Below are 27010 nucleotides of genomic sequence, written 5' to 3'. Positions count from 1 at the left end.
ATGCCAACCTCCAAAAAAATCTTAATCAACATATGGAAAAACTAACATATCAGAAAGCATTTCCTCTTAGTATACATTTTTCCCTTTTTTGGTGCTGTAGTTCCAACTCATCAGGAGCATTCCGAACATAGGAGGGTACTTAAATACTTCACAAAAAGTTAAGCCTCATAGCTGAAGAGATTCTGCCTTCTGCTAGAAATCTAATTCTTTTGTGCAAGCTCCAATTCAATGAGGAAACCTTTAATTAACCTTTGTTTCTGATTCCATCAAAATCTGGAAACTATGATTACCACACTGGAGCCAAAACAGCATATTAAACCATACTTTTGGTAACCATAGTTACTAAAACAAGGGAGTAATCTCCTACTTTAGAAAAATTAAGTTAACTTTCTGGTTGGTAGACTCACAACAGGGATGCCAAAGATTTCAGTCCTCTTGATAAATCTTGCTCTAATTCTAGTACCCCACTGGGCAATGGCAAATGTTCAAAGAAATGTCTCAGAAATGAAAGAAAAGAGTAAGAGTCGTTGACCTTTTCATATTTCAATAAAACAAGATTTAACAAATGCACTGCCTTTTATTTAATTTCAATCTGACTTTTACATTATCTGTCAGATGATTTGTGGTCTACCATATAATAGTATATGAGTAGGCCATTCATTAAAGTTACTGTCCTGTCACAGATTGCATGAACTAAGCATGAACACACATAACCCAACTGCTAGCAATTAAAGAATTCAGTGGGATTAAGAAACTGGCTATGCATATCCTTATTCTCATTCTGAGTAGGAATTCTTTTAAAAAGGAACATTCGGAATATAAAACCTGATTTATAACAACGGGAACTGCTAATTTTATTAGCAAGCAAAGTCAGGATTGCTAGCTCCCTCTATTCATTTGCTGGAAATGTATAGAAACTGTACAAATGATTTAGGATTCCAATAAAGTGGCAAACCTGTAGAAGATTTTATTGTAGAAAGTAGTACTGTAGTCACTGCACACACACAAACACACACTGCTACCTTTTTCTTTCTAGGGGGCTACATTCAAATGACACTAATTTAACTTTAAGCATCTTCCTAAATAAAATTCTAAATAACTGGCTAACATTGTATCCTAGAAGCAGGGAGTGGGATTAAGCCGGTACACACTGGTTCGGGCGAACCGGTTGTTCGGGCAATCAGTTGGCCCCACCCACCAGCCCCTGCTCTATTTTGTTCTATATTTCCTTTGTTTGAAGCCCAGCTGATCGGCGCAGCAAAGTGGATTTCCTCGTTTCAGTTGTTTTACTGACCGGGGCTGCAGGAAAAGGTAAGATTTAGTACCGATTTTAATGCAATGTGCACACGTGCAAAGTGCGCGTGAAGCAAACCAGTTGTTACACCGGTTGAATCCCACCACTGCCTAGAAGTCTTCATGTTTGCTAAGTGACTCCATAAGCATACCAACTTATGTTAAATTAGAATAGAGATTAGATAGGTAACATTCCTATACCCACATTCAATGTAACCCCCCTGATTTTTAGGGTTTAGGAATTAGATTCACTATCTAACTTGATTAGGGCAAAATTGGACATAAGAACCCACACACCAAATCAAAGTTCTAATATGCATTGGTATGCCCCCCTTGCTCAACAAGCCTATTGTTAACAATAAACAAATTGCAAATTACAGGACAGAGATAAAAACCCCAAACTCAAACAACAAACAATGCTGTGTAATCTTGCACATTCCAAGAATCAGTAAATAGACTAAATGAATCCAGAAAATTTCCCGCCGACTTCAACTTTTGCTGTTACGCAAATAATAGATTAAAATACCTTTTGTACTTGGAATCCTACAAATTCCAGTGAAATTCATGAACCACAAAAACATAATTATTCTTAAATTTGAAAAGGTAAACTTGATCTGATGATAATATACAGTGGGCTTGCTGCTTATAAAGCTAAGAAATTACTTACACTTGTATGGTGAGAAATTGTGCCCCCAATATTAAGGTTCTTGAGAAGTTGTGGGGATCCTCCATATTGCCCTGAAATCTGTTTCCGTACTTCAGCTGCCACAGTTCTAGAACAAGAGAAGCGATGGTACTTAAAACTATAGAATTCATTACTTTCATCAAGGAAATAAAATATACAAACTTTACAGGAAAAAATAGCATATACAGTATATTAGAAAGTTGTAACAATATAGTGAAACCTTGAAACAACAGACTTTGCATGCAAGGAACCAAATTCCACCATTAGATTCATTATTTTACATAATTTCCCCATTGTGAAAATAACACCCTTTGTATAATGTCATTGCATCCATATCACATGACACCATCTGTATTATATTATTTATATGATGATGTAATTTTGCAAATATCTTTTATTGAATCATTACCCTAACAATATAAAGGATGTAAATAATATAAATTGTGTCACATTGGATAATGTCATTATACAAATGATATCAAATTGTAAGAGGGATATGCTCTTCAGTTTATTGACCTTTGTTACTAATGGGCACCCCAACCTGTAATTAGTCCATTAAAGCATTTAATTCTATTGATCCACAACTGGATCAACTAATCCAACATGCAGAACAAACTCTGTGGCATTGTTAAAGTTAGTGATGCTACAATCATAGACTCTAAACATTATATAAAAGTCAACTATTAGAAACAAAAGAAAGCTGATAAAATAATGACACTTAAAAGAGACCTATTCTAAAATTCTGCTTTTATATTTATAAAATTAGGGTTTCATTTCATAATAAATGAAAGAGTGGTCATATGTTATTTTAACTTACTTAACATGTATTTTTATCACTAATTTTGTATATACCACATAGTGATTAATACCTATAAAACTTACAACAGTGGCAATGGGTTTCATCTTACCCAGGGTAATATGAAACAAATCCTCCACATCTTCTCTTTGAATGTATGTGATTAATGGGATTAGTATATTATTCAAACTTTTGTATTAAAGTATCAGCAATTCAGCAGATATCCATTGTCACTAAGGCATGTGTTGAAGTCCAATCCACCTTAATGCTTCTAAGTTAGAGGGCCAAAATATTACATGAGTTCTAGGGTAAATTTGCCAAAATTTCTTGATTTTCATTCCAGCTAGTTCTAAGCTACAATATATTTATTTTTATTATTCCTTAGATTTTTTTATCCATTAGTTTTATGAATAACTCATGGTGGTGAACATACTTAATATTCCTGCCTCTAATTTCCCATAACAACTATCCTATGAGGTGGGTTAGGCTGAGGGAGAGTGACCCAGTCAGCTTTCATACCTAAGGTTGAATTAGAACTCACACAAATTGCCATTTTTTATTTCATGCAAATTTAACTACTGTAACTTAGTAACAACCTAAATAAGTTGGTTAGCATGCTACGATTTAAAAACTCTTGGTCGGTGTTATATATGAACCAGGACAAAGTCCTAAAATTCAATATGCAAATATAAATACAAAGTCATAAAGATAATCAAAATAGTGTTAAAAAAATAATGTACAATGCATCAGCCAAAAATTCAAGTAATGCATTTTAAAACTAATTCTTTTATATCTTAATAATCAATATTCAGAGCGCCAGAAGTGAGTAGCCTTTTCAGAGTCTAAAATCTCCTTTGAAAGGAGATTTTAAAGCCTTTAAAACAGGGGTTCCCAACTGAGAGTGCTCGCACTCCCTGGGGGTATGAGATGATATTCTAGGGCAAGGGTCAACAACCCGTGGCTCTTTCATCCCTCTGCTGTGGCTCCCTATTGCTGGTTGGCTCCACAATTGATAGGGCTTTCTGTTAGGACAGGTAGAGGAAAAAGGATGTCACACTAAGAGGAGACTATGATGGGGGAACTGGACTTTCAGTCGGGTCCATAATTGAATGGGGGCTTCCAGTTAGGACATTTGTGGCCCTTTGAGTGTTTAAGATTGCCGACCCGTTCTACAGGGTGCAAAAACTTGGGTTTAAAAGTTTCTAAATTATAGTGTAGTATGCATAATTACATGTATAAAATTATTTACTTTTGAAAGGGGTATGAGAATATATCAGAAGCATTCTAGGGCTGCGGGGTAGAAAAAAGGTTGGGAATCCCTGCATTAAAACATGAAATTGGCAATACTTTTCATCATTGAAATAATCAAGCTAGGGAGAGGACAAATAGCTAGCAATGAAGATGACTATTTGCCAAGAATAATGAATTTAGAAGACAAACTATAAGAGGAAGAAATATATTCATAACCCTAGAACCGTGATGGTGAACCTATGGCACACGTGCCAGAAGTGGCACGCAGAGCCATTTCTCCTGACATGCGGACCCATCTCCAGTTCCTCTTCTGGGTTCGGGCACAGCAGCCAGCTGGTCTTGACACGCATTGGCGTGCCAGAAAGCAGAAGTGGATCCGCCCGGTGCACACGTGCACGCTAGGAAAATGATCTTTTTGTTTCCAGGGTGCACATGCACATCAGCCATTTGGAGATCTGGTACCTGGCACGCATGCACACACAAAAAACAGCAACAGGAGGAGCAACAGCCGCATGTAGCAAAAGACGCGGAGAGGGGTTCCCGGCCATCGCATCTTAGTAGAGCTGTGATCGGGACTTCCCTCCCTTCCCGCCTGAGCAGCCTTCTTGCATAGCCCCAGCCCTCCAGCCTGTGGCTCATCTGTGGTCCGAAGTGCCTGGCCGGCTCGGGCGCCCCAGAAAAGGTGCGGCAGCCACAAGGTGAAAGGCAGGAGCGGCTGGCTGGCCCCTGAAGCCACTCCCACACCAGCCAAAAGCAGCACTGTGACAGCCATCGGGGGTGAGGGGGCGGCAGCGGCAAGGACGGGCTTTCCTCCCTCCCCACCTGAGCGGGCTACTTGCACAGCTCCAGCCCATGGCTCTGATGAGGATCCATGGTCTGGAGTGCCTGGCTGGCTCGGGAGCCCCAGAAGAGCAGCAGTTGCAGCCACAGGGAGAAGGGCAGGAGCAACCAGGAAGTCACCGCAGCTGCTCCCATGTCAGCGAACCGGTCTATCGCAGGCCAAAAGGGAGGGGTTATGCGTGCATGCGCAAGGTGTGCATGCGCACATGCACAAGGGGGTCGCGCTCATAGCATTATCAGTATGACATGCCCATGTATGATCCCCTTGCACTCCCCCCGCTTTTGGCACGGGAGCCCAAAAAGATCGCCATCACTGCCCTAAAGCGTGATGTCTCCCCTTAAAACTGATTGACAGAAGATTCAAAAGATAAAAATACTTCCTCATACCACACAATATATACCCTTACGAACATCACTTCCACAAGAGAGGTTGATGGCTTTTAATTTACTGTCTATGGTATTAAGGGATGATTTTATAAATTACAGAGAACTGCTGTAGAATAGTTATGAGAATTAACTCAGAATCAGAAAATAGTAGTTCTAATCTCAGGTCTATGAATACATACAATCCCTGATTTACAACTGGTTGTTTAGCAATCATTCAAAGTTATGATGGAACCTATCCACCCCCGAGCTACTTACCATGCAGTTTCAAAGTTCTGATGGCCAATGACTACTTAACGACAGCTGCTAAAAATGTCATAAAACTCGGCACATTCACATAGTGGGCCGCTTAACAACCATCATGACTTAATTAGGCTGGGCTCAATTATGGTTGTAAGTCAAGGAGTACTTGAATAATATGTTCCGTTGGTTCAAATGTCAAACCAAGTCATGGTTTGTTAGTCATGAATTGTCAAATTAGCAAAAGTGGCTACGCTCACAAATAAAATAATTCTACAGTTCAAAAGGACTCCAACATTGAGCTCATTACATGATCTACTTCAGCATGTCCAAGAGATGATCACCATCATCTATCTCAGGCCTGCCAAATTGGCAGCCCACAGGCCAGATGTGTCATGCGCATGCCACGCTCATGTCATGGCTCCGCAAAGGCAAAAAATGCCATGCTACGTCACATGAGCTAACAGTTCATACTGTCATACTGTCTTTAGATATTAATAATTCCTCCTGTTAACTAGCCTGAACCTACCGCTTTGTCATTTTAGTTCTGGCCTACTTTCTTTTCCATATGATAACCTTCAGATATTTAAAGACTGCTACCATAAATGTCTTTTATAGGCTAAATATATCAAGATCCTACTTCTTTTCAGGATTCAGTTTCTAGACACCTCATCATTTTGACAGCCCTTCTCTGAACCTGCTCCACCTTCACCATGACCCCTCTCAGTTCTAATGTCAAGAACAGGACCCAAGAAACCAAGTATGCTTTATTTAACATGAAGAATAATGGAGGTATTGCTTCTTGTATTCTGTAAATTCTGATTACAATGCTTCTGTAAATGCACAAAGGAAAAATAAAAACAAAAAAGGGAAGAGTTAGAATGGAATAAAGAAGTTGAGAATACGCATGGCTCAGTTGAATGATAAAGTGAACAGGAATATTCCAAAAGACTGCATTTAGTTCCAGTTTGCACTGAACCACACAATAATCAAGAGAATGTATGCTTACGTAACAACATAAAAATTTCTGAGGAACATTCCTTCAGGAGCTCAAAAAAGAAACCACCCATGTACAAGAAGGGCATACTAGCAGATTTCAGGGCAGCTCAACATTTGCAAAGTACAAAACAAAAGCAAGCAAAACAAAAATGCTCTAGAAAAAAATGCTCTAAAGAGGGAGTGGGATGGGATGAGAAAGGAATCTGGTTTGAGAAGGAGGAAAATAGCTGAGTCAGGAAATAGAAAAGTGTCTGTAACCCTCAAGGAGCGCGTTGCAACATTTTGTTGCAGAATTCTACTTATTATTGAATGATGTTGAAAAACAATGAGTTAAACTACAGAAATAAATATTTAAAAATATAAAAGAAAACTGGCCAACTCCTTTTTGAACTATGAGGCCCAGAATTGATGGCAGTATTTCAAACAGTCTGACCAGAGAAAAGTAGAATGGAGTAATCATTTCTTACAATATTGACTTTGTGTTCCTCTTAATATACTCCCAAGATAGCCTTTTATTTTTTAAACAGCTTAATTCCACTGCTAACTCATATTTAATTGAACTGGCTGAAAGGAAATTTAATCTCTTTTGCTTGTATTAAAACCAAGACAGCTCATTCCCAATTTACACCTTTCATTTAACCTTTCCATATGCATAATGTTAATATTTTTTTCATATTCCATGCCATTCACTTCAGCCCATTACAGGTAATCTTTGACTTACAACAGTTCATTTAGTGACAATTCGAAGGTAAAACAGCACTGAAAAAATGCTGATGTTTGTGACTTGACACAGATGTGGGCTGGAAAAATTTTTGAGATCAAAATTTTCCACAGACAATATTCTACTTCAGGCAATTTTGGCAATTTCATATCTTTTAATCTATTCTCTCTGTTGCCCAACATTGTTTACAATATAATAATTTTTCTCTACATATCAAAGCTTTTTTCTTGAATGCAGAGTTTAAACTTGATAAAAAGGTAGTCGTAATTTTTTTTCACATCAAGTAATGTTGCCAATTACCTGTGTGTAGACTACATGTATATTGGAATAAATATGCTAATTTGAATTGTGTTTGCATACTTAGATACAGACTTGTATCAACTATAGCAATAATATAGAAAACATTATTCTAGAACAGCTCAAATGGTGCACTCCAAGTGCAGAAGATTATAGCTTTCAAAATGTTCCACCAACATGGGTGGGTGGAAACTAATCTAATTCCCTCTGTGGATTTTGCATGTGATTCCTAAACAAGGTTTACAAACCTCATGGTCAATCTAGTCTTCTGAAGGGGAAAAAGTGCACTGAATCATAATTACATTTAAACATAAGCTCACATAAAACTTTCCAGAATGTGTGCCATACCTACAATTAAGGCAAAAGAAAATACTCATTGCCAAATTTAACCATTTTGTTATAAAAACGTAAGAATAGTGCTGACAGAGTGTAATTCTAAGGAACGACTGAAAAGAAACTCACGGGGTTGGATCAAACTGGGACACTATATTTGTTTTTCTGTTCATAAAAGTTAAATACCAAATTCCAAACTAATCTCCCATTTACCATTAAAGCCCCTGTGCCATAATACAGCCTGTTCTGAAAGATTTCCCAATTAGCAGAGCAGCCTTTTTTAACTTCAGAGAAAAGAGAATTACAAAGATCATCTTCTGATCTTTTTTTTCCTCCCCAATAGAGGTAGACCTTGACTTACAATCACAATTGTAACAGTTTTCTGCCACAGTTGGTATGTGAATCACTGCAGTTGTTAAGGTTAATAACACAGTTGTTAAGTGAAACTGGCTTCCCCTTTGTCTCTGCTTGTCAGAAGGTTGCAAAAGGATCACATGACCCCAGGACAGTGCAATTGTCATAAATATGAACCAGTTGCCAAGCATCTGAATTTTGATCATGTGACCATGAGCAGGGATCTCCAACCTTTGCTGGCTGGGGAATGCTGGGAGTTGAAGTCCTCCAGGCTTAAAGTTGCCACGGTTGGAGACCCCTGACCATGAAGATGCTGCAATGACTGTAAGTTGAAAAAGAGCCATCTCAATGCCATTGTAACTTCAAATGGTCACTATAAGTCAAAGACTACCTGTATGTGTAAATCATCTTTGTAGTGTTCCTCTGAAATCATAATAAATAAGATGCATGAGAATGTAATTATTGTTTCTAAGGAACTTTGCAACTGTAGTCTATTGTAAGCTATTTTACTATTTAAGATTCTCAGAATTCCATGAAGAGAGCCATCTTATTGTAAGGAAATATGATTATAAAATTATTAACACAATTATTTCAAAAAGTCTAATTAAAAACCCAGAATTCAAATAGTTGTCACTGGATCACTGATAAAAAAAAATCAGATTTAAATTTTAAATATCTGATTTTATTTTTTTAAAATAAAATCATCGCTTTTTATCCACCCTGATTAGTGGTAGACAAAATGATACTGATTGTGGTGATTGGTAGCAAAGGAACATAGGTACCTCCCTTGGTGGCTGACTCTTACTTCATCAGACTCCATTTGTTTTAAATCCTTTTAATTAAAACTAATAATACTACCATGGTAACATGTTACAAGCAACCATTGTTATTATAGCCACCACAATTTTTAATATCAAGAATGCGTCTTGGGAACATTTTGGAAACATAAATGATACATGGCTCCAATCTAGTGCTTCTTTAGTAAATGTGCCCATATAATCCAGAAAAAGAGACACAGATAAATCCATGCAATGGAAACATTTCTGAAAGGATTGGCGTGGAAAAGTAGCTGGGTTTTTATTTTTTTATTTGTTTGCTTTTATTCATAGCTATATTTTATTTTCTTGTTTCTTAGATTTTATTCATAGCTATATTAAATGCATGCATACATAAATAATAATTTATAATGTTATAATTGCAAATGTGCTTATCAGAACAAAAAGTTGCCTATCCTTAGTTTATCCCCTATTAACTTAAACCAGGATAAAGTCATTATTTCAATTCTCTCTTTATTCCTAAACAAACCAAGGCTTTCTGATCATTATACCTGGTTTAAAATTAAAGCAAAACCTACTGGCAATCGTGTAAGTTATCTGCTAAGCCTTTTCCATGGTAATTTGGTTAACTTTCAATTTCTGAAAAGTATCTTTCCTACAATGACAATAAAGAATTTACTAAATCAGGACTTTTCAAACTTTGTTTTTATTTGAGTAACCTATATCTTTTTCTCTTTTCTCTATTTAAATCTCTGAGATTCTTGAGGAACCTTAAGATTCTATGGAATTCAATTTGAAAAAATTGAATAATACTTTCAAAATGTATATATCACATGACAAAAAGAAATCTGCTTCATAGATAAAATCACATCAACTAAAATTCAATTTGATTTACTAAAGAAATATCATTCTAATCTGATATATCTTATGAAAATCATTCACTTGGTAAACATAGTTGTAAGGTCGGAAAATGACTGGAGGATCTCTTCCTGAATTCACATCTCTATTGTGATGAATATTTGTCTTATTTAATTGCTATATTTGGTGCTAGAGCAATTTTAAAAAAAGAAAATAAATAATAGTAATTAAATACATCCCTTCTCTTATTTCACAACACTTCTTAGGAAAGATTTCCTCATTTTTCATTTGCTGTAAATAGATTCTGTCAATGCTATTAGCACTTGTCATTCAGGAGAAGCAAAATAACATTCTTTCTTTTGAACAGCTATAATTAAAGCAATATTTGACCAATCTGGAGAAGCCAGTAGCTGAGAGAAGCAGGAAGTGTATAAATAAAATGTCTTGATCAGACACTACTCTGACAAAATGTAGAAAAGTTTGTGTTGAATCTGTTTCAATACCACTGTTGATTGGCAGAGAGTGGAATCTTTTTAAAATACAGGTAGTCCTCGACTTACAACCACAATTGAGCCCAACATTTCTAAATGGGACATTTGTTAAGAGAGTTTTGTCTCAGTTTACCACATTTCTTGCCACAGATGTTAAGTGGATCTGTTTTCCCCATTGACTTTGCTTGACTAACAGTCATAAAAGGGGATCACATGACCCCAGGTCACTGCAAATGTCACACACGAGTCAGCTGCCAAGCATTTGAATTCTAATCATGTGACCTTAGGGGTGCCGCAACTATCGTAAATGTGAAAAACATTCACAATCTGAGTCCTCATTTTACTGACCTCGGAAAGCTAGAAGCAATAGCAATAGCAATAGCAGTAGACTTATATACCGCTTCATAGGGCTTTCAGCCCTCTCTAAGCGGTTTACAGAGAGTCAGCATATTGCCCCCAACAATCTGGGTCCTCATTTTACCCACCTCGGAAGGATGGAAGGCTGAGTCAACCCTGAGCCGGTGAGATTTGAACCGCTGAACTGCTGATCTAGCAGTAGCCTGCAGTGCTGCATTTAACCACTGCGCCACCTTGGCTCTCAGAAGGCTGAGTCAGCCTTGAGCTGGTCAGGATCAAACTGCCAAATTGCCGGCAATCAGCAGAATTAGCCTGCAATACTGTATTCTAACCACTGCACCACCACGGCTCTTGTAACTTTGAACAGTTGCTACATGAACTGTTGTAAATTGAGGACTAATTTCAAGGGGCTTACTGGATTTGGCTTTCTTCTGAATATGTAATTTCCAGAAGAAAGTTATTGACCTAATGAAATGGAGGTTGGGAACAGAGGGTGGAAGAAATGGTAATTAAATTGAGGACTATCTGAATGGACTTCAACCTCCAGGATTCCCCAGCCTTCTTTTTGCTGCAGATCCCATATGCAATATCAAGATGGGCCAAGATGAAGAGAGATGAGACAGCATTTTATAAATAAAAATTTAATTTTGAATTATTTTATATGATCACAATCTTAAAACCAGACTCATGGATGTAAAGTTATAGGCAGATTTCTTCATGTAAGCAAAGCTGGAATATTTGCTAGTTGCTAACCAATCTCCTTAAACCTTAAAACATTTACTAGCTAAATAACAAGTTTTACAGAACACAGCAGGAATAAACTGACATAGACTACAAGTAATCCTCGACTTGCAACCATTTGTTTAATGATCATTCAAAGTTAGATCAACAATGAAAAAATTGGCTTATGACCATCTTTCACACTTATGACCATTGTAGCATCCCCACCGCCATGTGTTTAAAATTCAACTCTTGAAAACTGGGATGTATTTATGACAGTTGATCACTTTCTCTGTCCTTTTGGCAGGAAAGTCAATGATTCACCTAACAAGTGTGTTACTAACTGAACGACTGCAGTGATTTCACTTAACAACTGTGGTCATAAAATGGAGCAAAACTCACTTATCAATTGTCTTGCTTAACAACAGAAACTTTGGGCTCAATTATGGCATAAGTCAAGGATTACCTCTACAGTAAGAATCTATTAGCCCCATTTCAGTTTAAAGGCATTAAGCTTTCATCCGACTGATGGAGTAGCTAAACTGATAAAGGATGTTGTTGTTTTGAAGAGGAGCTACCGGATTTCTGGGTTCTTTTCCGGGTTTTTTCCCCAACAATATCTACAGTATCTACAATATCTACAGACTAGTAGGGTTCTTTTCCAACAATATCTACAGTATGAATACACACTTAAGTTCTTATTCTTATACCAAAACTTTCTAAAAAGCAGATGAAAAACTCTATAGAGTTTCAAAGGTGGTACCTAAGGTACTTTATTAATGTGTCAGTGGCACAGAGGGTATATTGAAAGACAGCACAATTTCTTTCCATCAACATTCACATTTAAGAATGGAATATAAAATAAACTCTGAAGGATCGAATAGAAATAAAAGTGAAAAAAGTCAAACTAAAATAAAAGAAAATATGGATAAAATAATACTTTGAAACCGCCCGCCTATCATCTATCTCTATCTCTCCATCATCCATCCATCCATCCATCCATCCATCCATCTATCTCTCTATCTATCTAAGTTTGGAAGCCAGATTATACATACCACAGAATCTGAAACTTAAAAGTCTGGATTTCCCCCACCCCACTGATGTGCATGGGTGAAATTTTTCACTGAAAAAACGCTGCAGAGAAAGAACTTCAGGGAATGGATAATGCAACCAGACTAGAGAGGGCATGACAAGTCCAGCATCAAGCAAGGCAGCAAAAAAAAAATTGTGAAGGGGATGTCTAACACAATTAGAGGGAGCTGCTTGCTATAGAAAACCCCGTGATTGTGTCTTTTAAAAATTAACAAGAAATCTGTTTCCAATTCCTCCTTATAACCCAACATAGGCAGCTTCTCTAATTTCAAGGCCAAAGACTTAAACCCACCCCACCCCACCCCACATCTATCCATCCATCAATGCAAAACCACAGCTCACCCTGTCCGAAAAGGACCGTCCTAACAGAACAGACTTGTGGGCAGCGAAACAGACGCAAATCCCAGGGAGGAACATCTACGTATAAAGCAAAAGGACAAAGGGGGAGGAAGGAGGCGGGGGGGGGGGGAGCACATCAACACGCAATCCTGCAAATCCCAAAGCTAGCGCCCCTTCAATGAGAAGAGCCCTGGAGAGCATATACACACGTACATATAGGCAAAGCAAGCAAGCTCGCTACAGTTAACCCTAGGAAGGGAGGCGTGCTTCGGCATCAGGCTGCGCGCAAAATGCATCCGGCCGCCCACACGACGGCCTGCCTTTTGCTGCTGCTGCTGCATAAATCACATCCACGCCTACCGGATCGGGCTCCGGAGCAGGAAAAAAAAACACCCCGGGGTAGCGACCGTCCGGTCGCAACGCCACGCGCCCCGGAAAACGACGCCCCCCCCCCGCGCGCAAGCGACGGCCTTTTGCACGGCCGACCACACAAAGCAATCCACACAATAGGCGCAATTCCCGGCCCTCCCCTTCCCTTCTTCCCCCAGCCAAGTCCCCGGAATCCCCCACGCCAGCAAGATCATCTCCCCTAGTGGGGGGGACGGGAATGCATCTCCCTGCTAGGCCCCTCGCGCAGTCCCCATGCGATCTCCCAGGAGCTTAGGATGCGGCTCCCTTGCTCTCCCTCCTCACCGCGCACCGGCTCTTTTACCTGCTGATCTTCTGAGCAAAGGCGCGGCGCTCGGCCATGGCCGCTTCGGCTTCCAGCGACCCAAAACGCTCCTCGGCTCTTCGCCGCCGCCGCCGCCGCTGCTGGAGAGCAGTCAAAGGAACCAGGAATGGGTGCCGTAATGCTCCTGAACGACGCGCATCCCAAAGTCGTGGCGTTTATCCATTCCCGTTTCCAGTGAGAAGTGGAGGAGAAAGCTTATGCGCCTCTCCTAGCAGACATATGCTCCGTCACGGGCTCGCTACACGGGAATCGGTGGGTGTGGGCTACGGAGGAGGGAGCGGAGCATTTGCCTCCAATTTTTTTTAAGGGATGTGTGGCTGCGTTGGAGCTGCACCCGGAGTTGAGTTGGCGGCTCTGGCTAACCGCGGAACTATGGAGAAAGCAGGAACGTCCTTCCCAAGTCCCTCCAATACCCCTGCCCCGAAAGAGAATGGCACCGATTTCGCTTAAAAATGCAAGGATGCAAGTCTGTTTTCCTGGAATCCTTGGCGGAGGTTTCCATTGAGAACAAGTGCAAGAGATCCAGAAGATCTCTTCTTCTAAGGGGGGGGGGGATCACGCCAAAACCGAAAAAGCTCTCGAGGCGAAACGAAAAGAGAGATTCGTTTCTGTCCTCCCTGAGTCTCCTGGATAGAATTGATTCCTACCAGTTCTATCGAATTTTGCTACTTTCACCATGTATTTGAATGATCAGATTGTTTCCTGGTGGAGTGTTTTTTGAGAGCATGAACTTCTTAGGGCTGAGAGACAGAGAAAGTAACGTAATGGTTAAGCCAAGGCATCTTTTTAGAAATTCAGAGATTATGAATTATTGGCCCACTGTTGCCACAAAATCAGCTGGCCGACCTTGGGCCATTCACTGGCTCTCAGCTCTAGGAAGGAGACTATGTTAAGCCACTTCTGGAAAAACCTGGCCAAAAAAACTGCAAGGAGTTGTGCAGGAAGTCAGCAGAGTTAAAAACTGACGCAAAAGCACACAAACACCAGATCCCTCACCAGCCAGGAGCAAACACAGGTAACAATTTGGAAAACAAATACCTGTGTTTTGTTCCACAGAACCTATTTCATCATCTAAAGCAGAGCATCCATTAATACCCTTCATAAGCATAACCCAGGGCCAGCTGCCAAACTATTTTAGCACGAGACAATTCAAATTCCAGACATCCCCCCCCTTACCTAGCTGTAACAGACACAATATTTATAACAATGATTTAGCATTTAATGTATATTCATTTAAAGTGTATCTCATACAAGCATCTCCGAACTATGTACAACTTTAAATAAATTATTTAAATTATTTATAGTTAAATTATGCCTTTCACGTCACCCAGAATCACTTGATAGGTTGATTACTTTCACTGTGGTTGAACGGTTGCATAAACCTTGTTTTTGTCCAGGAGCTTCTAACTGGCTTTACCTAGGTATGTAAAACTGAATCTTTGGTAGAAACTATTACTGGTTATAGGAATTATAGTGAGGTTTGATTTTCTTTCCATGAAAGAGCACAGTCTGTTTGATTCTCCGAAGTGAGGCATGGGAGGAGTCACGAATGGTATTAACACAGCCCTTTTGCCCTGGAGACTGAGGTAAATCTTGAGGCCACACCTCCGTTCCTCCTTCTGACCTCCCAGATTAACTTCAGTCTTTGGCCCAGAAGGAGTGTTTTCCTGACTCTCCTTCACTTCGAAGATTTTTTCTAAGTTTTTCTAAGTTTTTTCTTTCCGGATTGGATCACCGCTCCTCACTCGTGCTCAATTGCTGCTAGCACTAAAGCCTTGCCGCTTTGCTAGCGCAAGCCCCAGGCAGCCGGATGGCCACAAAAAGGGAGAGGAGGCTCACCTCCCCGCAAGCTCCGCTTGAGACGGCTGCAGGAGATCCAGGCATCGAGGGAACAAGGAGCCCAGCAGAGGTCATCTTCCATTGTTCCCGAGGTTTGGAGAGGAGAGATCGGTCTGCAGGCTCGGCAGTCGCCATCTTGGATCGTGGCCATTTTGGAGCACGTGAGTGGAGGGCATGGTCGGCATGTCTGACTACGGATGCCGCAAGCGCTCAGAAGGCACCGCCAGAGCCAGAAGAAGGCTGCAGGGGCCTAAACTCCGCCAGCAATCTGGGGAGGGCCCAGAGTTTGGCGGTGGGCCGGCATTCGGGCCGCGGGTTGGCGGCAAGCTCAGAAGGGCGCAGAGCCTTAAAGAGGCAGGACGCGCAGCCGAGCCGAAGCTGGCAGGAAGGAGGAGGTGGTGAACAGTGTAACCGTGAGTAGTATGGCGGAGGCGGAGAGGAATGGGGGTGCAGCGGGGCCTAGATCCCCAGGCGATTCAGACCCGGGCGAGGGGACCTCTAGGGGAGTTCCCCCAGTCACCATATGGAGGCCCTCCACCAAAAGAAGCACCCCCAGGCCCGAGTGGAAGGAGACCTCCAGCAAGGAGGTGCGGGTGACCAGGGCCTCCAAGAGGAGGATTAGGGACACCGTCAGCCCGTCCCACTCCAGATCTCGCTCCCACGCAGGCTTCCCACACTGGAGGAGGCCCAGGTTGAAACCCCAGTTTCCCCAAGGGGCTCGGGCAGAGGGCATAGTCCCCTATCGCCCCCCCCTATCTCCTGCCCATCGATCGGAGGCATGGGAAGATCCCTTCGGGCGCAGGGCACCCAGCCCTGCCAGGCACTGGCTGGCCCCTCAATCTTCAGACCCAGGGGAGTTTTTACAACCTCCAGATCTTCACCCCTTCCTTCCAGAGCTTCCTGAGAGCTTTCAGGAGGTCTTAGCCAGAGCTATAGTGCAGGGGATAGCCTCTGGCATGAAACACCAGTCCCAGGGTTCCAGAAGGTCTTCCCGGGATAACTCCAGGAGTCATCAGGATCTTCCCAGGTCATCTGCCCCTAGAGAGACCAGGTCACCCTCCCCATCCACTGCCAGCGAGGGCTCGGATCTAGAAAAGGGGGAGTTGAAGGAAGTGGGGTTTTCGGAGGACGAGGATGCCCAGGCCCCTGAGGCACCCAATATTACCGGTCTGTTCCCTCCCTCCTTGTTTAGCTCCTTATTACATAAGGCCAGGACCATGGCAGACCTGGACATCCCTCCAGAGCCCAGTCCAGCGACTGCCACCCCTGGCACAAGTGAGGGGAACAAGAAAGGGCCCTTTCACAGGCCCCAGGTGGAGAATGAGGAGATTCCTACCCCAGACCTATTTTTAGAGATGCTTAAGTCTCAGTCGGTTAAACCAGAGTCGTTCCCCAACCCAGGGGGCAATGACCGCAGATTTTGTAACCTTAATGCTACCTTCGCCCAAGCTCTACAGGTACCTCCAGTGGACACTCTGGTTGGTAGTCTGGCTTCATCTTCCGCGGTGGTGACTGGAGACATCTCTGTCTCAAAGCAGAGGACAAGAGAGCAGAGATGGTAATTTCAGACAATAACATGGGCAATTAGAGTGGCTGCGGCCGCCTCCTTTTTTAACAGGTCCACCTTGCTATGGATGGAGCAGCTGTGGGACAGGACCCCGACTACAGACGTGAGACTGTTGCAAGACTTCTCCAAAGTAATGGCAGCCACCCAGTTCTCAGCGGACACCACCCTGGACGTGGTAAAGTATTCTTCTAGAGCTTTATCTTCCTCTGTAGCATCCAGGCGCCTGCTGTGGCTACGCCATTGGCAGGCAGAATCCCAGGCGAAATGACACCTTGCAGGAGCAGACTACACCGGGGACAAGCTGTTCGGTTCATCTCCCATTCTTGTGGAAGACAAGAACAAGCGTAAGGTCTTCCCGGCCACGATCAGGCGGTCAGAGCACCGACAGGCTCCTTACCCCAGGTGAGCATCCTATCATCCACCTGAGTCAGAGTTCCAGCAACAGAGGTACACTGCACCAGGGACAGATTCAGAGGCCAGCCACAGGGCAAGCGGCCCTTTCGAGGAGGGGGCGGCCATCCTTTCCGCAGGTTCAATGATCCAGCTCTGGATCACCCCATCGGCAGCTGCCTCTCCAGACTGTTAGGCTCGGGCTTCAGCTGGAGTTCCGCTCGCAGCCCCCGAATAGGTTCTGAACCTTCGCCTCCTCTAGGAACCCGGCCAAGCGGGCCCTCCTGGGCAAGGCCATCCAACACCTGCTGGCCATCAGGGCAGTAGACATAGTACCTGAGGGGGAGAGGGGTTCAGGATTTTATTCTAACCTGTTCCTAGTTCCCAAGAATTCAGGGGGGTGGAGAGCCATCTTGGACCTTAAATTACTCAATTCCAGATTGGTTTACCATAGGTTTAAGATGGCCTCTCTTAAGTCCATCCTAGAGGTTATCCGACAAGGGTATTTCCTGGCTTCTATCGATCTCCCGGAGACCTATTTACACATCAGAATCGCCCCTGAGCATCGTAGGTTCCTCAGGTTTTCCCATGAGGGCAGCCACTTCCAGTATAGGGCCCTTCCCTTCGGGCTGGCATCAGCTCCCAGAACCTTTACCAAGGTACTGGCTGCGGCCGCGGGTTACCTTCATTCTATCCCAGTCCGGCTTCATTGTTACCTTTATGACATCCTTGTACTAGCCAGGTCCCCAGCTAGTGCTGAGCAGGACCTGGGCCTCACCATCAACACTCAGAGGTCCCTGGGGTGCTCGATTAACCTCGAGAAGAGCCACCTGGTCCCCTCTACCAGGCACCAACACCTAGGGACCATCATAGATTCGGTGTTTGGAGAGGTTTTCCTCTCCCGGGAGCGTAGGGAAAGCATTGTTCAGCTGGTTCAGGAGATCCGTAAGTCACGTTCTGCCCCTGTAGTTCTTTCCAGGCTTCTCAGGAAATTCATCTCATGCATAGGGATCGTGCCCTGGACTCGTCTCAATGCCAGAGAAGTCCAGTGGTTCCTGCTCCCGCATCAGAGAGGCGGGATGAGCAACGCAAGCTTCAAGGTTCTCGTGACACCCCAGGTGCTCCTCTCGCTCCATTGGTGGCTGTCTCTGACTCTAGGCAAGGGATCACTGTTCAGGGAGCCAGCAAGGAAGGTGCTCACGACAGACGCGAGCCTATTCGGCTGGGGAGCGCACCTGGAGTCCCAAATAGCCCAGGGCTGCTGGACTCCAACAGACCTGCGCAACAACATCAACTGGCTGGAGCTCAGAGCCATCCACCTGGCTCTGCGTCACTTCAAGACTTCAAGCGTCTGACCACCATGTCCTGGTCCTGACGGACAACGTGGCAGCCAAGGCTCATTTGAACAAGCAGGGGGGCACGCATTCCAAGGCCCTGCACAATGAGGCCCTCAGGCTGGGGAACTGGGCGGAAAGTAACGTCCGATCGATCAGAGTGGAGCACATCTCTGGGATAGAGAACTAGCAGGCGGACTGGCTCAGCAGGGAGACAGTCGACAATGAAGAGTGGCAACGCCATCCCAGCATCTTCCAGCAGATCTGCAGGAGGTTCGGCCGCCCGACAATGGATCTCTTCGCAACTTTAGGGAACGCCCAGCTGCCAAGCTTCATATCAAGGTTCCCGTCCAGAGGAGCCATGGATACAGATGTGATTTGCTGCAGATGGCCGTCCGGTCTTCTCTATGCCTTTCCTCTCCTTCCCCTCATCCCCGGGGTTCTGAGGAAGCTAGTGACAGAGAGAGCAGAGATGGTTCTAGTGGCCCCCTTCTGGCCACATTGCCCCTGGCTGGCAGACCTGGTGGACCTGTCCACAGCTCCCCATTGGAGAATGCTGCAGGGGGAGGTGACTCCAGGGATCTCTGGAGCATCCAGACCCAGAATGGCTCCATCTGACTGCCTGGCCCTTGAGTGGGAACAACTAAGGTGGGCCCATTCTCCACGAAGGTCATTGGAACCATTGAGGCTTCCAGGAGGCATTCCACCACATGCATCTATAATGCCTCCTGGGTTGCCTTCGCGGATTGGTGCCGAACAAGGGGCCTCGACCCATCCTCAGCATCCGTGCCCTGGACTTCCTACAGGAAGGTCTGGAAAAAGGTTTGTCCCCCCAGCACCCTCAGAAGACAAATCTCTGTCCTTTCCACGGTCCTGAGGGGGGTGGACTCCCCGCCCTTATTCCAGCATCCAGTTCTAAGGCGTTTCCTCAAGGGGGCGACAAATCTGATACCCCCCCCCCATGGTCCATCCTTTCCCAACTTGGGACCTGCCCACGGTACTCCAGTCCCTGACGGAGGTCCCCTTCGAACCCTTGAAGGTGGTGTCTCTCCAATTCCTGATTCTCAAGGTGGTATTCCTGGTTGCCATCACCCCAGCCAGGAGGGATCCGAGCTTAACGCTCTCTCCAGCAGAGAGGATCTCTGCACTTTCCTAGACAACCGGGTCGTCCTCAGACTGGACCCCATTTTCATGCCCAAGATCAACTCTCCCTTCCACAGGGCACTAGAAATAGTTCTTCTGGATTTCTGTCCGAAGCCCTCCAGGGATAGAGAAAGGTCCTGGTATCATCTGGACATCAGAAGAGCTGTGCGCATCTATCTGAAGCGTACGGCACCCTTCAGGCGCTCAGAGGCACTCTTCGTCTCCTTTCAGACTTCCACCCTGGGTGCCAAGGTCTCCCTGGCCACCATCAGCAGGTGGATCAGATTGGACATTTCCAAGGCCTACGAGGCATGAGGACTCCAGGTCCAAGAGGGCATCACCGCGCATTCCACCAGAAGTGCTGCCACCTCAGCAGCTTGGGCCACCTAGGCTCCCATCAAGGAGATCTGCAGGGTCGCTACCTGGTCCTCTCCCTCGCCTTTCAGCAGATACTACCAGCTGGACGCATACACCTCCGTGGAGGTGGCCTTTGGGAGGAGGGTTCTTCAGGGAGTCCTGGACTCTCGGGAGGCTCAGGCCCAGTGATTCCCTCCCAAGGACATCTAGCTTTGGTATGTCCCATTCGTGACTTCTCCCATGCCTCACTTCGGAGACTGTCAGTTGGTCTTACCTGAACTGCATGTCTCAAAGATGGCATGGGAGTAATCACTTCCCACCTGTTAGGGCGCCCCACGCTAGGGGCCTGAGCTAGTTCAGTTATGGTCAGTCAGGGACCGAGCAGGAAGGATGTGTGTGTGCGATTTCTCTGTCCCTTCCTTCCCAGGTTTCTCTACAACGACCCATCGGTTAATCTGGGAGGTCAGAAGGAGGAACGGAGGTGTGGCCTCAAGATTTACCTCAGTCTCCAGGGCAAAAGGGCTGTGTTAATACCATTTGTGACTACTCCCACGCCATCTTCGAGACATGCAGTTCAGGTAAAATCAACTGACATTCTGACTGGAAAATTCAGAAAAAAACAAACTCAGACCAGTACTGTTACAGAACGTGCTGTTTGATGTGCCTTTGGATTATGTTCATTCCAAAATAGATACTTCACACGATGCAGAAGAAAGGGACAAGAAACAGTTCTGAGATCCCATCAGTGACGTGCGCTCAGCTTTAGCCTCGGTGAGGCTGTTTTTAGACTTGTGGACTTCAACTCCCAGAATTCCACAGCCAGGCATGCTCAGTTCCAATTTAAAGCGACAGCATTTTTCCCCCTTGCAAAATAAGTTTTCCTGTTCTTTTTCTTCTCCCTCCCCCTCCTTCCTCCCTCTCTCCCTCCCTCCCCCTCTCTCAAACAGACACACGCACACAGAGAACTTCGATCCTTCTCTCATTCACTCACTCTCAAACACAAACACAGAAGTTGGATTGGATATATTTTCCAAAGGCTTGAAAGCAGCTCCTCTGCCATACCCCACCTTTCCCTGTTGCCTTCCGATCAAACTTTTTGAATTCCTCCCCCCTCCCCACTTACTTATTAATATGCCTCAAATCCAATTGCTGTGAAGCATAAGTAGGAACATGCTATTGCCTTCCTTCCTTCCTTCCTTCCTTCCTTCCTTCTCATGGGTTATATATACGCTTCCTTAAGTAGAATTCTACTCTTGGTGATCTTGATGGGATTCCAAATACTGATGCAACTACAAAAAAGTGAATTTTAAACACACAGTAATTGGCATAAAGACTATCAATAACCATATGGATTCAGATCCAAAAGTGACGATAGGAGATCAAACTTTATATGTTAATCTTTGTTCTAATATTAAGTTCTATCTTAAACTGTTGAGTATGTTTGAAAAAAACACAGATGTTTAGTACAAAATCTAATTACACTTTCTCTGTTCATCCTGAACATGAAGCACAAACTAGCATGTTGAATGAACCATGCAACTCACTTCAGAGTTTCACTATAGCTACCTTAACTTCAAGTAAGTGTATCATAGCAAATGATGCACCTACACATGAAGAAGTATAATTACAGACACTTCAAATTATAGCTATGAGGAAGGCCAAAACTCCAAGATATTTTTCTGCTTGGGCAAGATAGTAGCCCTCCCGTTATTGTAATCAAAAATAGCTTTCATTTCTCTTATCTGTCCTCATGCACAAATAGATAGCATTGCTCAAGCAGTTGAGGCAAGTTATGGCCTCTCTTGGGCCTGTCACAATTTTATGCCAATCATTGCATCCAAATTAAAAATAAAGGCTAAAAGAGACCACAATAAAATAGTTTTAAAGTAAAACAAATGTTATATTTAAAAGCTTGTTTTCCTATGCTAACTCTGTTGGAAGACAGTCTACATCTCACTGTACAACATGATCAAATAGTCAAGAACATTGACAAGGGAACGTATTTCTGTTTTTATTATATTTAGTTAGGCTAATCAGGCAGGGAAGGTGTGGCAAACATTTCAGAGGAAACCTCTCTATTTTTCCAGGAAGTAAAAGGAAAGAAGAGAGGAAACACAGTCAATCTTGAAATATTCTATTAATGCAAACTTGAAATAAAGATAGAGCTAACATTTCTCTTGTGCTTTTTACATGGACTATCTCAAAGGACTAACATGTAATGCATGAATGATTTAAGAGCTATAGATCTGAAGTAAATGTATGTAAGACTACAAGCCAGAATTGTAATCTGTCTTTATATCTAAGTTGCTATATAACTCCTCTATTGTAAATTCATAATTAAATAAGAATACATAAGTAGTCCCTTTTGGTGTAGTCAGAAACAAATAATTACAAAATTAATTATGTGCAATATAATCATAAAACCAAGCTTAACAAACACCCTGCAAACAATTGTTTTCCTAAAAGGAAGCTATTATTAGTAATGTGGGAAATATTCAGAATAACCACTATTAATTAATTTAGCTCCTTCTGTTTTGTTTGTTTTTTTAAAAAAAAGACTTTCTAGTTCTGTGTTTTAATCTAAATCCATTCATTTTTCCCACTGACACCAAGTAAATGGCATTCCCTTTTTAAAGTGGACAGACTTACATCATGTTCTACTTGACTAGTCAAATTATTTAAATTTTATACTTCTAAACTCTCCATCTTTCTCAAAGGGAGGCTAATCGAATCACACCAAGGCTTAGAATATTCAGTTTTTAATTCATCTTCAAGAATGCTAGAATCTAGGCAAATGTCAGGTATTGTTTCTTCATCCCAGATCGACCACAAGCAAGATTCAATCATATAAGGTGAATCAGATCAAATCAAATCTTTATTACAGTCATAAACCATCATAGACAAGATGTGAATACCACAGTCCCGGTATGAGGCCCTAGTGTGAAACCTCTTAATATTACCATAACACAACAGACCCGAAAGTATCTGGATATATTGACCTCTCTTGCTGACAGGCCTAAGTAGGTGGTCTTCAACATTTGTTTCCCCAAATTGTCCCACTAAAACTAAGGTAAACTCATTTGCACAAGATTAAAAAGGTATAAAGAAAAGCATATTGCTCTCCCCATTATTCCAAGAATTCTTAAGAAACCTGATTTCTAATTTGCTGAGCAGAATAGGTCATCACTAATGCAGCACTGTTTTATGAGGCAAAACCATACTTTGTTACATACTGACATCAAATGGTAGGCTCCACCAAGGTCCTCCAATCCCAATCCAGTGGGAAAATACTCCAAGCTGATTGGCCGAGCCGTTTGACAGCTCCCTATAAAAGAGCTAGGTGTCAAATGGACCAGTGCTGGATTTGTAAATAGTTGTCTAATAAAGAACTGTTGCTTGTCACTGAAGCCTGAGTCTGTCTCATCCATTCACCCAATCTAACACTGGCGACGAAGGTGGTATCGGAAGACAACTGGGCAGAAAGAGCTGACAATACAATCCAGCAGGACAATCCACCGATCGTGGGCATCAAGCGGCCATTTTGAGCGGAAATTTCAAAATTGCCTCAACTGAACAAAATGACGACGCACGCCCCTCCAGCTCCTTTTGACCCAGCTACTGAGCACTGGGATTCCTATATGATGAGGTTCGAGTACTTCATGGAAGCCAACGAACTTCTCGGGCTCTCGGACAACCGGAAAAGAGCTATGTTTCTGAGCTACTGTGGGCCAGAGGTCTTCAAACCAACACTGGTCCAGATATTACAATGCTGTAATGACTTGGTCAGCATTACAAAATACACTTAAAATGCACAATGGTCGAAGCCTTCAAAATTCGTGTGGCAGCACAAATTCAATCTCTGCAACCAGAGAGAAGGAGAGAGCATCAATCAATATGTTGCCGTGCTCCATAAAGCTGCAGCATATTGTGAATTTCGTGACCTAGATGAACTGCTGCTTGACATAATTTGTGGGGTAAGAGACATTAACCTGCAGCAGAGGCTATTAGCCAAAACAAACCACACCCTGCAAATCACTTTAGATGAAGCAAGAGCTACAGAATCCTCAACAGAATCCACAAGATGCTACAGAAACACAGCAGTACCGAAAGCACGCACAGAGCTGCAGAAGTCCATCACGAGAACATTGACCGAGAACTCTCGTCTGACAGCGAGGACGAGGTCTGCCACATACGATTTGAGAAGAAAAAAATGGCGTGTGATTTTGAAAGTCATTTCCTGCCTTGTACCAGCTGCAGGGAAACCCATCAGAGATCTGCTTGCCATTTCAGAGACACAATCTGTCATTGTTGTGACCGCAGAAGACATCTTGCCCGAGTCTGCAGATGAGAGTTCCCATTCACTCAACAACCAAAAAGCTCTCCCAGCCAGCCAAGAAAACCAAGACCACCCAGATGAGAGTTTTGGAAGCCCTGGGGGAAGCAGGAGAGAGCAGAATCCACCGACACGTTCCAAACAAAAATCTGGCAAGCCAGCACACCAAGGAACAAGAAGCTGTGAGTCACCATACACATCAATGGGTCGCTGTGCAGTATGGAGATCGATACTGGATCATCCCTGACCATCGTATCCTGAACCACTCTCAAAAAGGCCATCTCAAGTATAAAGAAACACAAGCTGAAGCACCAAGAATTGGGGCTCAGCAACTATCAGGGGAATCGCATTACCGTCCTCGGTAGGGGCACATTCCGTATCCAATTCAAGAACTTTGATGAACTACTCCCATTGACAGTAGTCAGTAGCTCCCTTCCTCACCAGCTCAGCTTGGACTGGTTCGAATCCCTGGGCATGGGGGTAACTGGCATCAATGCTATCCAAGATGACAGCACTGAAGAACTGCGGGAGTTCGAGGACATCTTCACATACCTTGGCAAGTATGTGGGGACTCCTATAGCATTTAACCTTGACCCCAACATCGCCCCCATTTGGTTAAAGCCCTGGAGGGTGCCTTTTGCCCTCTGACCTAAAATTAACCAAGAATTGGACAAACTAATTGGCCAGGGGATTCTGGAGCCGGTCGACCATGCACGTTGGGAAACCCCTATTGTGACCTCTGTCAAACCTGATGGGTCTTTCTGCACCCTAAATAAGGATCTCCAACAGAGCGCTTACCCGGTGCCCATTATACAGCATTTACTATATTGAGGCCCAAGTGGGGGGACCGGGTAATTGTTCCACCCAAACTGCGAATTGCAGTTTAGAGGCCTTGCATGTAGGGCATCCGGGGATTGTCCCGATGAAAACTTTGGCAAGGAGTTATGTGTGGTGGCCTAACATGGATGGGGAGATCGCAGAGTGGGTAGCAACCTGCACACCATACCAGGAATCTCGACCAGCTCCCCCAGAGGCACCCGCACACAAATGGGAAAGGGTGCACATTGACTTTGCAGGGCCGTGCACCGGCAAACTTTCCTTGTGGTTGTGGATGCCTATTCAAAGTGGTTAGAGGTAGTCTTAATGACCACTACCACGGCAGAGGCAGTCATCAAGGTGCTACGAAGACTTTTCTCCACACACGGCTTGCCCGATGTTCTGGTCTCAGACAATGGACCCCAATTTTCAGCCATCCAATTTGTGACCTATTTAGCAGAGCAGGGAATCAGACATGCCCTGGTCACCCCATTCCATCCAATCCATGGTCAGGCAGAGGGAATTGTGTGATCTGCAAAAGAAGCTCTATCCAGGCGTGACCCGTCAAAACCGCGCTCGACTAAACCACGCCCGATTAAACCGCGTTGCTGACATCATCAACAGGGCGACAACAGCCAGCACGGAGAAAGAAGGGTGCTTTAAATAGCGCTTTGAAAGCAAGCCGATTCAACTTAAGGAAAGGGTTAGGTTTAGGGTTAGGTTTAGGGTTAGGTTAAGGGTTAGCTTTAGGGTTAGCTTTAGGGTTAGGTTTAGGGTTAGGTTAAGGGCTAGGATTAGGGTTAGGTTTAGGTTTAGGGGTTAATTTTAGGTTTAGGGTTTACAGCGTGCTTCTGTCTCCGCGCTGTTGTCGCCCTGTTGATGACGTCAGCGACGCGGTTTAGTCAGGCGCGGTTTAGTCGAGCGCGGTTTTGTGGTGGAACCCTATCCAGGATGGGGTCAGAAGATTGCCAAACCTGGTAGGCCAATTCCTCCTTGTCCAACACATCACACCAAGTGTCACAACTAGCAGCCAGAACTACAGCCACACCCCGGGAAAGTTTCCATGAGCTTCCATCAAGCGAAGCCAGAGAGTCAACAAGTCCGTCTGACCTGACCGAAGTCCCAGCGCCAACTGAACTTCAGTTCTAAGTGAATAGTAGGAAATGGAAGGAATTATATTCTTTGCAGTCTCACTCTGATGGAGGACTCACTCACCGTTGGATCTCCTTCCCCCCTCGTCCTCACTGTCATAAGGGGTCAGGTGGTATTCCCTTTCCGCTGTTGCTCTCCCTTCATCTGCCAGTGATGCTGGGACCTCCACCATCTGTGCGCCACCCTGGATTTCTTGGGGGATTTCCTGGATGACTTCCTAGGCTTCCCTGTCCCAGGAGACCCAACTTTCAATTGCAAGCTAGGGGCCAGGCACTTGGTTACATGGTGACCCAGTTGGCCACATCAGAAACAATGGATAGTTGGCCTCACAAGTGTCTCCAGTGGGACCAACATGGAGGAGGATCTATCTGGTTGATAATCAGTTGTCACTCAGGGAGTCTCCACAACCTGGGACCCACCTCGCCTTGGGGAGGCACTCCCACAATTCAGCATCCATCTCACTAGCCACCTGTTACCGCTCATTGAGCTGGTGGAGGAAGCCTCGGTAGGCACAGGCCTG

The 27010-nt window shown here is 43.9% G+C and overlaps 1 protein-coding gene across 9 annotated transcripts in view; it reads right to left on the bottom strand.

Annotated features, from left to right (window-relative positions):
- DOCK7 (dedicator of cytokinesis 7) overlaps nt 1–13679 on the bottom strand; it is a 150343-nt gene extending 136664 nt beyond the window's left edge. For all 9 annotated transcript variants that reach the window (XM_087719564.1, XM_087719565.1, XM_087719566.1 and 6 more), the window contains exons 1-2: nt 13539–13679; nt 1961–2066 (exon numbers count right to left, since the gene is read on the bottom strand). In XM_087719564.1, coding sequence (XP_087575690.1) covers nt 1961–2066; nt 13539–13576 — 144 coding nt within the window. In that variant the 5' untranslated portion in view covers nt 13577–13679. The remainder of the gene's footprint in view (nt 1–1960; nt 2067–13538) is intronic.
- Between the last annotated feature and the right edge of the window lie 13331 nt (nt 13680–27010).

This window comes from Thamnophis sirtalis, unplaced genomic scaffold (assembly GCF_051295495.1).
Source record: "Thamnophis sirtalis isolate CommonGarterSnake01/CBP01778 unplaced genomic scaffold, rThaSir2_p1.2 scaffold_7, whole genome shotgun sequence".
NCBI lineage: Eukaryota > Metazoa > Chordata > Lepidosauria > Squamata > Natricidae > Thamnophis > Thamnophis sirtalis.
This window is presented reverse-complemented; position numbering and strand designations above follow the sequence as displayed.